At 44.8% G+C, this 13,883-nt stretch overlaps 1 protein-coding gene across 7 annotated transcripts in view; it reads right to left on the bottom strand.

Annotated features, from left to right (window-relative positions):
• ALG9 (ALG9 alpha-1,2-mannosyltransferase) overlaps nucleotides 1–13,883 on the bottom strand; it is a 71,082-nt gene that overhangs the window by 17,015 nt on the left and 40,184 nt on the right. For all 7 annotated transcript variants that reach the window (XM_066373244.1, XM_066373274.1, XM_066373234.1 and 4 more), the window contains one exon: nucleotides 10,258–10,388. In XM_066373244.1, coding sequence (XP_066229341.1) covers nucleotides 10,258–10,388 — 131 coding nt within the window. The remainder of the gene's footprint in view (nucleotides 1–10,257; nucleotides 10,389–13,883) is intronic.

The raw sequence follows: 13,883 nt of genomic DNA, 5'->3' as shown, positions 1-13,883 counted from the left end.
TAAAAAAACACTATACAGCCTGACCTGTGGTGGCACAGTGGATAAAGTGTCAACCTGGTAACACTAAGGTCACCAGTATGAAATCGTGGGCTTGCCTGGTCAAGGCACACATGGGAGTTGATGCTTCCTGCCCCTCCCCTCTTCTCTCTCTCTCTCCTCTCTAAAATGAATAAATAAAATATATTTAAAACATTATACAGCCCAAGGTACTAGTTCTTGGGAGCCAGCCACCATGCTGTGTGGAAACGCAGGCCACAAGGAGAAGCCACAGCAGGTGTTCTGGCTGGCAGCCCCAGCTGAGATCTAGTGAAGACAGCATTGACAGACAGACGTGAGAGAGCATTTGATGCCTCTAGTCCTGACCACCTTTGGAAGGCCAATGCATAAGAACCCTGAGAGCTAAAGAACTACCTCCCTGAGCCCAGTCAGCCCCAAAACCTTAAGAGAAAACAATAATAAACAGCAGTTGGTTTGTATCGCTGTTTGGGATGATTTGTTACACAGCAATAACTAGACCAGGGGTAGTAACTTTTTTATGCCTACCGCCCACTTTTGTATCCCTGTCAGTAGTCAAATTTTCTAACTGCCCACCAGTTCCACGGTAATGGTGATTTATAAAGTAGGAAAGTAACTTTATAAAATTTATAAAGCAGAGTTATAGCAAGTTAAAGCATATAATAATAATTACTTACCAAGTACTTTATGTTGGATTTTTGCTAAATTTGGCAGAATAAATCTTTATAAAACAACTTACTATAGTTAAATCTATCTTTTTATTTATACTTTGGTTGCTCCGCTACCACCCACCATGAAAGCTGGAACTCCCACTAGTGGGCGGTAGGGACCAGGTTGACTACCACTGAACTAGAACAAAAGCTTCCAACTAACTTGCCCTTTACAGTGATTACTCCAATGATCTTATTATCTTCCAGAAATGAATAGTTCTGCTTATGCTTGGCAAGGCACTGGGAGGCACCAATCAGACTACCACATAAGACCAAAATGGACACAGGTGCTGTGGACTCCTCAGGCCTCATTGCTGCTAGGGTCACTTCTGTGTGGAGGCTCAAAGGGAAGGCACAGTTTCAGTGAAAAGATCTACACAGCAGCTGAGCTGTCAGCACAGGCCCCCTCTTAGTGTCCTCTGATGGGAAATGTCCCTCTACTGCACCAGCCACAAGCAAACATCTAACTCCTTACCAACATCTACTCTACATATAATTATGAATTTGCAAAGCTCTTAAGTTCTGCCCTATTTAAGTCTCCCCAAATTATCTCAAGCCCCTAATGAGGCAAGACTAAAATTCAGTGAGATGAGGTTAATTTGCTCCAAAATAAGAATAAAATCTCACAATCCAAAATACAAAGGTGAAGGCAAAGCCAGCCAGAGAGAGGACCCATGATGAAGGAGGGAAAGGCGGCAGAGGGCCTCCCACCTGTTTCCCAAGCTGCAAGAGCCCCTGCTGCTGAGGAGGCCAACCCAATACCCTGGAGAGGCACGATCCCACAGAACCCTCAGCTGACAGGCCACCACCTGAGCCGGGCCCTCTGCTGAGCAGCTGACTCACTGCACTCCCCCTTCACTTCTCTTGGGGAACATCAGAGTAGGCATTCCATCTGCCTCTTGTTGAACTATTTTATACAAGTAGCAATTATATCATCCTTCAAAGAAAGAAAAAAGCCTGACCAGGCGGTGGCGCAGTGGATAGAGTGTTGGACTGAGATGCAGAAGGACCCAGGTTCGAGACCCTGAGGTTGCCAGCTTGAGCGCGGGTTCATCTGGCTTGAGCAAAATAAAAAATGCTCACCAGCTTAGACCCAAGGTCGCTGGCTCAAGCAAGGGGTTACTCGGTCTGCTGAAGGCCCGCGGTCAAGGCACGTATGAGAAAGCAATCAATGAACAACTAAGGTGTTGCAACGAAAAACTGATGATTGATGCTTCTCATCTCTCTCCGTTCCTGTCTGTCCCTATCTATCCCTCTCTCTGACTCACTCTCTGTCCCTGTAAAGAAAAAAATAAAATAAAATAAAAAAATAAAAAGAAAGAAAGAAAAAATCCTCTTTTATTTTAGAAAGTATATAATACGAGATGGACACAAAATTTGATAAACCTTTATAAAATTAGCCAGATACAGACCTGGCATGTTGAGGCTATGGTACCAGCTACATGCAAAGAGCGAATAGAAAATGGTTATTAAGATTTTAGGCCAGCATCCTCTCTCATACTCATGGGATCTGGGTTCTCTGCTCCTCTGATAAAGCGGAGAAGCCTGTCAAGAAAAGAATGGATGAGCCTCTGGCTTCTCCTCTCCCAAATGGGCTAACAATAGTCAGTACTGTTCAGTGAGTCCTTCTCCACAGTCCAGCAGTCAAGGCCTTGATTACCTTTAAACAGTTTCAACAGAACACAAGCCTCTTCGCATATTCATAGATATTCAGAATTCCTCAATTTACACCAGTCAGAAAAAGAAAGAGTAGAATCATTAATGTAATCTATGGAGAAGAAACCCTGAGCATCCGTGGAAGAGTAAAAAGAAGCCCACTGGATGAGGTCTTAGGGTCAATAAAGAGAAGTTTAATTTACCTCTTTGGTTGATTTAAATTTGCTTTTAGTAAAGTCACAATAATGCCCTTTGGTTGATTCCCTTTGGAGCTGAGTTTCTACTGACATACACATTCAGAGTATGATATTTTTGTTTTTGTTTTTTCTTTTTACAGAGACAGAGAGAGAGTCAGAGAGAGGGATAGATAGGGACAGTCAGACAGGAACGGAGAGATGAGAAGCATCAATCATTAGTTTTTCATTGCGACACCTTAGTTGTTCATTGATTGCTTTCTCCTATGTGCCTTGACCGTGGGCCTTCAAGCAGACCAAGTAACCTCTTGCTCGAGCCAGTGACCTTGGGTCCAAGCTGGTGAGCTTTTGCTCAAATCAGATGAGCCCACGCTCAAGCTGGCAACCTCGGGGTCTTGAACTTGGGTCTTCCACATCCCAGTCTGACGCTCTATCCACTGCGCCACCACCTGGTCAGGTCAGAGTATGATGTTTTTAGGTACTGATTCTGTCTTCAAACTATCCTGGTTGCTTCCCTTTCAGACAGCTGAGAATAATCTCAGGAATGAATCCAAAATGAAAAAAAGAAATGATTAATTAAATCAAATAAGTGAACTCTGAGCAAACCCACCTGGTCAACGTGGACTAGGTGTCAGAGAACTGTATCTAAATATGCCATTCTCCTGTCCTGCTATTTGGGACAAGCCCCTGTACTCTGATCCGAGTAAAGTAGGAGGATCACATATCTAAATTTTTTAAGGGTGGGGCCACATTTACTTTTAAAAGCATTCTAATTTGCAGTTAGCTCAGTGGTAGAGCATCAGCCTGGTGTGTGGAAGTCCTGGATTCGATTTCCGGCCAAGACACACAGGAGAAGCGCCCATCTGCTTCTCCACCCTTCGCCCTCTCCTTTCTTTCTATATCTCTCTTCCCCTTCTGCAGCCAAGGCTCCATTGGAGCAAAGTTGGCCTGGGCGCTGAGGATGGCTTCATGGCCTCTGCCTCAGGCACTAGAATGGCTCTGGTTGCAATGGAGCAACACCCCAGATGGGCAGAGCATCGCCCCCTGGTGGGCATGCCGGGTGGATCCCAGTCGGGCACATGCGAGAGTGTCTCTCTGCCTCCCTGCATCTCACTTCAGAAAAACACAAAAAATAAAATAAAAGCATTCTGATTTGAATGATATAATATATATCACTCTAGCCTCCATTGATCTCTCCCTTCTTTGAAGTTTTAGCATAAGACTTGGCACTTCCTGAGGTTTTTCCTTTTCTTTTTTTTTGTGATAGACAGAGTCAGACAGAGGGACAGATAGGGACAGACTGCCAGGAAGAGAGAGAGAGATGAGAAGCATCAATTCTTCATTGCGGCACCTTAGTTGTTCATTGATTGTTTTTTTCTCATATGTGCCTTGACTGGGGGGCTACAGCAGACCGAGTAACCCCTTGCTCGAGCCAGCGTCCTTGGGCTCAAGCTAGTGAGCCTTGCTCAAACCAGATGCACTTGCGCTCAAGCTGGCGACCTCGGGGTCTCGAACCTGGGTCTTCTGCGTCCCAGGCTGACACTCGATCCATTGCGCCACCACCTGGTCAGGCACTTCCTGAGGTTTTAATACAATTTTCAAGTTGTTTTCATATGTCTAACTACCAAAATTGTAAGTTATTCAAGAGCAAAATCTTCAATTGCTTCTTCTATACCCCTTACATAATCTAGCTCTGTCACAAGGACATAATTGCTATTCAATAAATATTTTCCTATTTCCAACCTTGCCTAACGAGTTGGCCTAAGGTCACAGCAAGAAGCCTCAGGCACCCCCACTGCCCCTCCTCTCAGAGTTGCTGCACTGCTCCTTGAAGGCACATCACACCAGCTGCAAATACATACTGACCTCATGGGTTTTTTTTTTTCTTTTTGTATTTTTCTGAAGTTAGAAGCGGGGAGGCCATCAGACAGACACTTGCATGTGCCTGACTGGGATCCACTCGGCATGCCCACCAGGCCACAATGCTCTGCCCATCTGGGGTGTCGCTCCACTGTGGCCAGAGCCATTCTAGTAACTGAGGCGGAGGCCACGGAGCTGTCCTTAGTGCCTGGACCAGCTTTGCTCCAATGGCACCTTGGCTGCAGGAGGGGAAGAGAGAGACAGAGAGGAAGGAGAGAGGGAAAGGTGGAGAAGCAGATGGGCACTTCTCCTGTGTGCCCTGACCAGGAATCGAACCCAGGACTTCCACACGCTGGGTCGACACTCTACTGCTGAGTCAACCGGCCAGGGCCATGACCCCATGGTTTCTGTGTGATATCAGCCTCTCCACTGTACTGTAGGGTTGAAAGGACAGGCAGTTTGTGTGTACTGTTCATCACGATATAGCTAAGGCCCACCATGGTGCTTGGCAGTGTTCGAAAAATATGTTGATTGAACGGATATCAGATGGACAAATAGATGAATAATGGCGAAAAAGAAATGACCTCAAAGTGAACTACTATGAAGATTTACATTTTAGAGACAGCCTGACCAGGCAGTGGCGCAGTGGATAGAGCACTGGAACGGGACAGAGAGGACCCAGGTTCGAAACCCTGAGGTTACTGGCTTGAGCGTGGCCTTACTCGGCTTAAGGGCGGGGTCACTGGCTTGAGCGTGGGATCATAGACATGACCCCATGGTCTCCAGCTTGAGCCCAAAGGTCACTGGCTTAAAGCCCAAGGTCACTGGCTTAGGCCCAAGATCATTGGCTTTAGAAAAGGGTCACTCGCTCTGCTGTAGCCTCCCTTCACTCAAGGCACATATGAAAAAGCAATCAATGAACAACTAAAAAGTCACAACGAAGAATTGATGCTTCTCATCTCTCTTTCTGTCTGTCCCCATCTGTCCTCTCTCTCTCTCTCTTTCTCTGTTTTTGTCACGCACTAAAAAAATTTAGAAACAAACATCTGAGAAACAAACTCGCTTACATTTCTAAAAAGGTCATGTGACCAGGCGGTGGCGCAGTGGATAGAGCGTCAGACTGGGATGCCGAGGACCCAGGTTCGAGACCCCGAAGTTGCCAGCTTGAGCGCGGGCTCATCTGGTTTGAGCAAAGCTCACCAGCTTGGACCCAAGGTCACTGGCTCAAGCAAGGGGTTACTCGGTCTGCTGAAGGCCTGCCGTCAAGGCACGTATGAGAAAGCAATCAATGAACAACTAAAAAGGTCATGTGTGGTATATTACAGGCTTATTAATCGCATGACCAGGCGGTTGCACAGTGGACAGAGCGTCGGACTGGGATGTGGAAGGACCCAGGTTTGAGACCCTGAGGTCGCCAGCTTGAGCGAGCTCATCTGGCTTAAGCAAAAAAAAGCTCACTAGCTTGGACCCAAGGTCGTTGGCTTGAGCAAGGGGTTACTCGGTCTGCTGAAGTCTCATGACCAAGGCACATATGAAAAAGCAATCAATGAACAACTAAGGTGTCACAACAAAAAACTGATGATTGGCCCTGGCCGGTTGGCTCAGTGGTAGAGCGTCGGCCTGGCGTGCAGGGGTCCCGGGTTCGATTCCCGGCCGGGGCACACAGGAAGAGCACCCATCTGCTTCTCCACCCTTCCCCCTCTCCTTCCTCTCTGTCTCTCTCTTCCCTTCCCGCAGAGAGGCTCCATTGGAGCAAGGATGGCCCGGGCGCTGGGGATGGCTCCTTGGCCTCTGCCCCAGGCGCTAGAGTGGCTCTGGTCGGGGCAGAGCATCGCCCCCTGGCGGGCAGAGCGTCGCCCCTGGTGGGTGTGCCGGGTGGATCCCGGTCAGGCGCATGCGGGAGTCTGTCTGACTGTCTCTCCCCGTTTCCAGCTTCAGAAAAATACAAAAAAAAACAAAAAAAAAAACTTGATGATTGATGCTTCTCATCTCTCTCCATTCCTGTCTGTCTGTCCCTATTTATCCCTCTCTCTGTCCCTGTAAAATTAAAAAAAAAAAAAAAAGAATGGAAAAGGCTTATTAAAAGTTCATGCCCTCAGAAATAGCTGAAACAGTCAGCCCCACAGCCCCATTCAGTCTAGGATCTAGGACCTAAGACATGAGTAACCGTTACATGCTAGTGGCAACATTTCTTCTCCTTGTTATATAAATTGCTAAAATACAAAAACTGTTTTTTCAAGATGACAGAGGTCCTGGAACAGTCCTAGTGAACAGGACTAAGCTCCCAATGGCATTTGTGCACCATCTCAGAGTGACAGCTCCGAGGCCACAGCCTCTAACAGCAAGTCAGCAGCATGAGGACGTCATGGTACAGACAACTGTAGACAGCTGTGGCCCAGTGGGCTGTAGGATCCAGCCACTTTTGCAGCTAGATCAATATATACTATGAACTACTGAGAAAGAGAAATGTAAAGAGTATCAGTATAATTTCGTAACATTAGGATGCCTGCTAATTAATGAAAAGGCATGCTATTTATATAATGCTTTACAATGAAAAACTTTTGTATTTCTGCTGTCATTTAATCCTTGTAATTTCACTCCAAGTTGAAAAAATTACCTGTTCTACTGACAAGGGAATTTGGGAATCAGAGGAACAGCCAGCATGCAGCCAGGATCAAACGCGCGTCTCTGACCTTGTGCTTTTCACTGCACTCTGAACACCTCAGGGGAACTACACTGTTTTGGTTCTAAAACCAACTGATTGAGTTCTTTCTCAGCGTATGATTGTGAAAAGAACGCTGACTTATGGGAAGTAAAAGACCTCTGAAGGCACTGCCCGATAGCCCTGTCCTCCCACTCTTACAGCAGAGGTATGCTCTGCGGTTAGTGGCATAGCGCAGCCAAAGGACCACAGGAGGGACAGGATAGACAATGACATGAACTCACAGTCTGGCCTCTCTAGGAAGCTCTACTCAACCTGCAAAAGATCCTGGCCAAGGAAGGACCAGCCTAGCCAGAGCAAGCAGTTCATAACAATGACTAGCAATGTACCTGTAATACAGCAAAGGAAATGTTTAAAAGCTTGACACAGGCCACTGGGGAAAGTCATGGGCTTCCTGGATCTAAAATGCGGCCTGCTCATTCTCGAAAATGATGCAATTCCTGAATACACCTCTCCTCTACAGTTGCATCCACTCCCTCATTACCTTAATCATCAACCAGAATAGCCTCCTAATTTGTTTCTATACCTACGATGTTCCCGCCTCTAAGTCCACCTCCTCCTGTCACCAATGCAATCCTCAAATGACACCTGCTGTTGAAGTATTCCTTAGTTCCTCTCACCCTGGCCTTTCTGGGATTAACTGCTCCCTCCTACTCACCAATAGCACTTCTCTGAACTATGTTGCATCTCCCCACATGTACTATACACTACCCAAGGCAACAGCCTTGTCTACACACAGTCTAGTCTTAGATGTAAGAGATGTTGAATAAATGCTTATTCAAATTGATCTAGTTACACTTTACTTCTGCCCTTAAAATCTAGCTTGAGGCCCTGGCTGGTTGGCTCAGTGGTAGAGTGTTGGCTGGGCGTGTGGATGTCCTGGGTTTGATTCCCAGTCAGGGCACACAGGGGAAGCGCCCATCTGCTTCTCTACTCCTCCCCCTCCTCCTTCTCTTTTTCTCTCCCCCTACTGAAGCCATGGCTTGACTGGTTCAAGTGCATTGGCCCAGGGCACTGAAGATGGCTCCATGGAGCCTTCACCTCAGGTGGTAAAAATAGCTCGGTTGCAAGCATGGCCTCAGATGGGCAGAGCATTGGCCCCAGATGGGCATTGCTGGGTGGATCCTGGTCGGGCACATGCAGGAATCTATTTCCTCTCACTTAAAAAAAAAGAGAGAGATTTTATTTATTCATTTTAGAGAGAGGACAGGGAGAGAAAAAGGTGGGGAAGAACAGAAATATCAACTCCTAGTAGTCACTTCCCATATGTGCCCTGGCTGGGCAAGCCAGGGATTTTGAACTAGCAAATTCAGCATTCCAAGTCGACACTTTATCCACCGTATCACGACAGGTCAGGCTTACTAGTCACTCTTTAAGTACTTCCTAGCTGATGTGGCCCCCATCTTGGTCAGTGCAGATGCAGGAAGTTATACTGCACAGTGCTGCTCGGGGATGCCCTTCTGTACATCTATCTAAAATGTACCCGTACTTGTTTGTCTCTCACCTACTCAGGGGCACTGCTCCAATAATTCTTTCCTTTCTCCTACACCTTCAGTTTTCAGCACTATGAGACATCATTTCCATCAGCAAATAAATATGACTGTATTTTCCTCATCTTAAAAAAATTTAAAAAAAAAGAGGAACCATTTGGGGTGATGAATAAGTTTTTGGAAATAGATAATGAATGATATTCTCAACACAAGAAATGACAAATATGTGCATGGTACTGTAGTAATCATATTGCAATATATGAACGTACCAAACCAACATGCTGTACACTTTAAACTTACATGGAGATAACATGTCAACTACATCTCAATTTAAAAAAAAGATAAGGGTGGCTGACCTGTGGTGGCATAGTGGATAAAGCGTCAACCTGGAACATCGAGGTCGCCGGTCTGACACCCCAGACTCGCCTGGTCAAGGCACATTCAAGAAGCAACAACTATGCATTGATGCTTCCTGCTCCTCCTCCCACCCTCCTTGCTCTCTTTCTCTCTCTCTCTATTTTCCTCCACTATCTAAAATCAATAAATAAAATCTTAAAATAAATAAAGATAATGGTAACGGCTGTACAACATTGTAAATATTTATATAATTAATGACACTGAACTTTAACTGGTTAAAATAGCAAATTTTGTTATATATATGCTACCATAATAAAAAATATTTTTAAGGACAAAAATCTGTTCTAGTCATCACTTCCCTGCACCTACCATCAGTTATAGCCCTATTTCTGTTTCCCTTTAGAGCAAAACTTTTCAAAAGACTTGTCTGTATCTGCCTTCCCCACTCTCGCCCTTCTGCTTTGGCTCTGACCCCTCCAGTCTCTCCAGTCCCCACTTCCCCACCAACTAGCCGCCAGATCCAGTGGACAACTTTATTTCACCTGGTTTATCAGCAGCTTCTCATCACCCCGCCTCCTGAAAACATTCTCCTCCTTCTCTGAGTCCCAGACCTGCCTCTGAAGACCTGCTCTTCTGCTTTTGCTCTCTGCCCAACCTCTTGGGGCCTGGCCTCTGCCCACCAGGCCTCCCTGAACCTCCTTCACTTCAACTGTCTGTTTGCCTGGACCTCTGCCTACAGACAACCTGACCCTTCCAACTCACTCCCACCTGAATGCCCTGGCTCCTCCCTTGTCACTAATTGTGAGCCAAGACCTGATCTAGTAAGGCTATCTCATCTCTGACTGAGCCTCATGCCTAAAAATAATGGATGTGAACTTCCAGCTCCTTAAAGGACATGGTCAATCTTCCTAACGATTAGAATGTTCTTAGTTAAAATAGCTGAAATTGTTGTTGAAAATAATCAGTGTCAAACACCTGGTTGTATTTTCTTCATGGAGCTGTCTGTTTACTTAGATTCTTTTATATGGATGATACCAGAATATGCTTTGTGTTTTGATGCCTAGAGAGACAGAGAACACTCTTTTAGATTTCTCGAAAAACTTGACAAGGACAGAAGATGTGCTTGGGTCCAAATAATAATAAAGTAAAATGGTGGCTACTAGCATCAGCCCAGGACTAGAAGTTATTCAGTCCCAGATTTAATATCCACCCTTACTCAGCCTAGCACATCTCTTAGGGTTCAAGCCACATACCTAGACGCATCAAGGAATGGTCTGGAGGCCAAGCTGATCCAGTCTTCTCGATTGGATGAATATTTTGGCTCCCGGGGTGTTTCTTTCATGGTGTCCAAATCCACTAAATAATGGCATTTACTGATGTCAATCTGCAGTGGAGAAAGGACCATCCTTCATCAGTAATGACAAAGGTCCTTCCAGGTAAGGAATATCGATTACAATTCTCAGCATTCCCACGGGGTTTCAGAAGTGCAAGCATCCGGTCCTTGGAAGGCGTTACCTGTGCTCTTTCCACTCAGGTAAGAGTGTTGGGTTGGGGTATTATTTAGGCTCCTGCGAGTACATGGGAGACATGCACTCACCCAGCTAAAACCTGTGTAAGCTTGAGGAAGTTCTGACTCTAGTTTGGGTATTCAGTCCTTCTAGCCATGCAGACACTTCTGAAACCAGCATGAATCTGCAACCTATTCGAAAAACTATCTCCTTCTGCTCACTATTCCTCCTTCCAATGATCACGTCTCATTCGAGAGGGAGAGGGCATGACTAGACACACATGCTGTGTGAAGAGACCCAGTCTCTGCTGATGAAGCCATGGGGGTTACTCCACACCTCACAAAGGGCACAGAAATAGCACTCCGATTATCTCCTTCAGCAGAACTGACAGACATGGGAACCCCTACAGCAAAAGACCAATAAAATTGAGATATTGAAATTGTAAGAGTGGAGATTATGAAAAAAATAAAGTATAAGCAAAACGATAGTCATTCAGTTGCTTACAATATGGATATACCACAGAATCACAGGTGCTTATAAGAGAATATTAATACATTTCATTTAAAATCATGTTGGTACTGTGCTTATAATAAAATTAATTCAATGGAACATTCTATAAACTGTAGGATACTTCTGTAGTTAAATAATTCAGTTCAAACAATAATTACATTCTTTTATCTTGAAACCATCAGAATATTTAAGAGCCACACGGAAAATTTTTTTTATTTATTTTATTTATTTATTCATTTTAGAGAGGAGAGGGAGAGACAGAGAGAGAGAGAGAGAGAGGAGGGGGGAGGAGCTGGAAGCATCAACTCCCATATGTGCCTTGACCAGGCAAGCCCAGGGTTTCGAACCGGCGACCTCAGCATTTCCAGGTCGACGCTTTATCCACTGCGCCACCACAGGTCAGGCAACACACGGAAAATTTTAAACCTTTTTAAATTTAAATAAAGTCTTAACACTTTTTAAATAAAAAATATAAAGACTTGGGGTGGTGAACACACAATACAATATACAGATGTTTATTATAGAATTGTACCCCTGAAATCTATATAATTTTATTAACCAATGTTACCCCAATAAATTCAATAAAAAATAAAATAAAAAAGATAGCACAAGAGTTTCTGTAATGTTAACTAAAATTCAAAGATGGAAAATATAACTGTGATATTAATTTATAATAAATATATATTTGGTCTTTGTCCATGGTTCCTGGCTCACAGCTCCCAAAATTCTTATTTCCCAGCCAATAAGATCAATGGGAGCATCTTTTGTTATAATATTACTGCTCTTGTCCTTAGCTCCTGAAATGACTTCAAAACCATGAAGGGGAAAGGGGTGTCTTGTAATTCATAATAAGCCCCTTTCAAACGAGTTTATGTTAATAGTGTAACTTTTGAAAACACCTAAAAATGGGGGAGGAGGGCTGGTCACCAGATGAACTAACCATGGATTAGAGGGCTGGAACTTTCAGTCCCACCCCAGACCTCTAAGAAGGAGAGAGCGGTTGGACATCGAGTCAATCACTAATTGCCAATGATTTACTTAATCGTGGCTATGTAATGAAGAATCCCTAAAAATTCAACAGGACGGGTTCAGAGAACCTATGAGTAGTGAATCATGAAGATACCGGGGAAGCGGTGTGCTGGGAGAGCGCAGGGAAGATCTGCACCCTTTCCCCACACCTGGCCCTACGCATCTATCCCATCTGGCTGTTCCTGGGTTATACCCTTTCATAATAAACTGGTAATCTACATATCAATTGTTTCTGAGTTCTGTGAACTATTCTAGCAAACTAAACTCCAACAAGGTTCGTGGGAACCTCTAATATACAACATGCAGGTCATAAGTACACTAACAATCTGGACTTGGGACTGGTGTGTGAAGTATGTGTGTGTGTTGGGGGGCAGTGCTGTAGCATAAAGCCCTCTACCTGTGGAATCCAATGCAACCTCTGGGTAGACAGTGTCAAAATTGGGTTCAACTGTATGACACCAGCTTGTGTCAGAGAATTATCCTATGAGGAAACTTCCCCAACACACAATGGCAATTGAGTCCCAGAACCCTCTTCTTTTTTTTTTTAGTGAGAGGGAATGGGGGTGGGGGTGGGAGGCAGACAGACAGGAAGAGAGATAAGAAGCATCAACTCATAGTTGCAGCACTTAAGTTGTTTACTAATTGCTTTCTCATATGTGCCTTGACACCTTGCTCAAGTCAGTGAGCTTGGTCTCAAGCCAGCAACCATAGAGTCATGTCTATGATCCCAAGCTCAAGCCAGTGAGTGATAACACCCTCAAGCCGGCAACATTGGGGTTTTAAACCTACATCCCAGCATCCTAGACCAACGCTCTATCTACTGCACCACCACCTGGTCAGGCGAAAAAAAATTACTTAAATTGCAGAAGTAAAAGAGGATGCTGCTGTGGCAAACAGACTATTCAGGAAAGGAGTTAAAAAATTAAATGGAAATTTAAATAGAACCAAATAATTTGCCTATTGTTGAGGTTTGGATAAAAGTCTTGTTTCTCCAGTAAAGGTACCAGAGACTACCTGTGGGCAGGGGCATTCCTAGCAGTCCTGAATCACTGATTAGAAAGACAGTGATCCTTAAATCTTACCAGCACAGTATCAGTAATCTCCATTCTTTTGGCCTGTTTTATTTCTAATCATTTTCAAATGTTTCTGATTCTGTTCCTTTATAGGTTCATTCCCAATTCATGTCACAACTATGAGGTGATGCTTCTCATCTCTCTCCCTTCCTGTCTGCCCCTCTTTCTCTCTCTCTCACTAAAAAAAGAAAAAAAAATGTTTTCCCTTGCCCTGGCAGGCAGCCGCACTAGATACAGTGTCCTTCTGAAGTGTAAGGCTTTGGGCTCAGTCCTGGGGTCCCTAGGTCCACCCCAGGGTCACCAGTTCAAGCCTTAGGGAACATATGAGAAGCAATCAATGGGTACACAATTAGGTGGAGCAATAAGCTGATGCTTCTTTCTCTCAAAAAAAGTCTTTCCTCATAGCTTGTAATAGGTAAATGACATTTATTTGAATCAATCAAGATCTAGTTTGCAAAAAGAACACAGAAGTAGTCTTAGAAATAATGACCGAGCCTGACCAGGTGGTGGTGCAGTGGATAGAGCGTCGGACTGGGATGCAGAAGGACCCAGGTTCGAGACCCCGAGGTCCCCAGCTTGAGCGTGGGCTCATCTGGCTTGAGCAAAGAGCTCACCAGCTTGGACCCAAGGTCGCTGGCTCCAGCAGGGGGTTACTCAGTCTGCTGAAGGCCCACAGTCAAGGCACATGTGAGAAAGCAATCAATGAACAACTAAGAAGCCTCAACGCGCAACGAGAAACTGATGATTGATGCTTCTCAT

Source organism: Saccopteryx leptura, chromosome 1 (genome assembly GCF_036850995.1).
Source record: "Saccopteryx leptura isolate mSacLep1 chromosome 1, mSacLep1_pri_phased_curated, whole genome shotgun sequence".
Classification (NCBI taxonomy): Eukaryota; Metazoa; Chordata; class Mammalia; order Chiroptera; family Emballonuridae; genus Saccopteryx; species Saccopteryx leptura.
The sequence above is the reverse complement of the archived record's forward strand: the minus strand, read 5'-3'. Positions and strand labels throughout refer to the sequence as shown.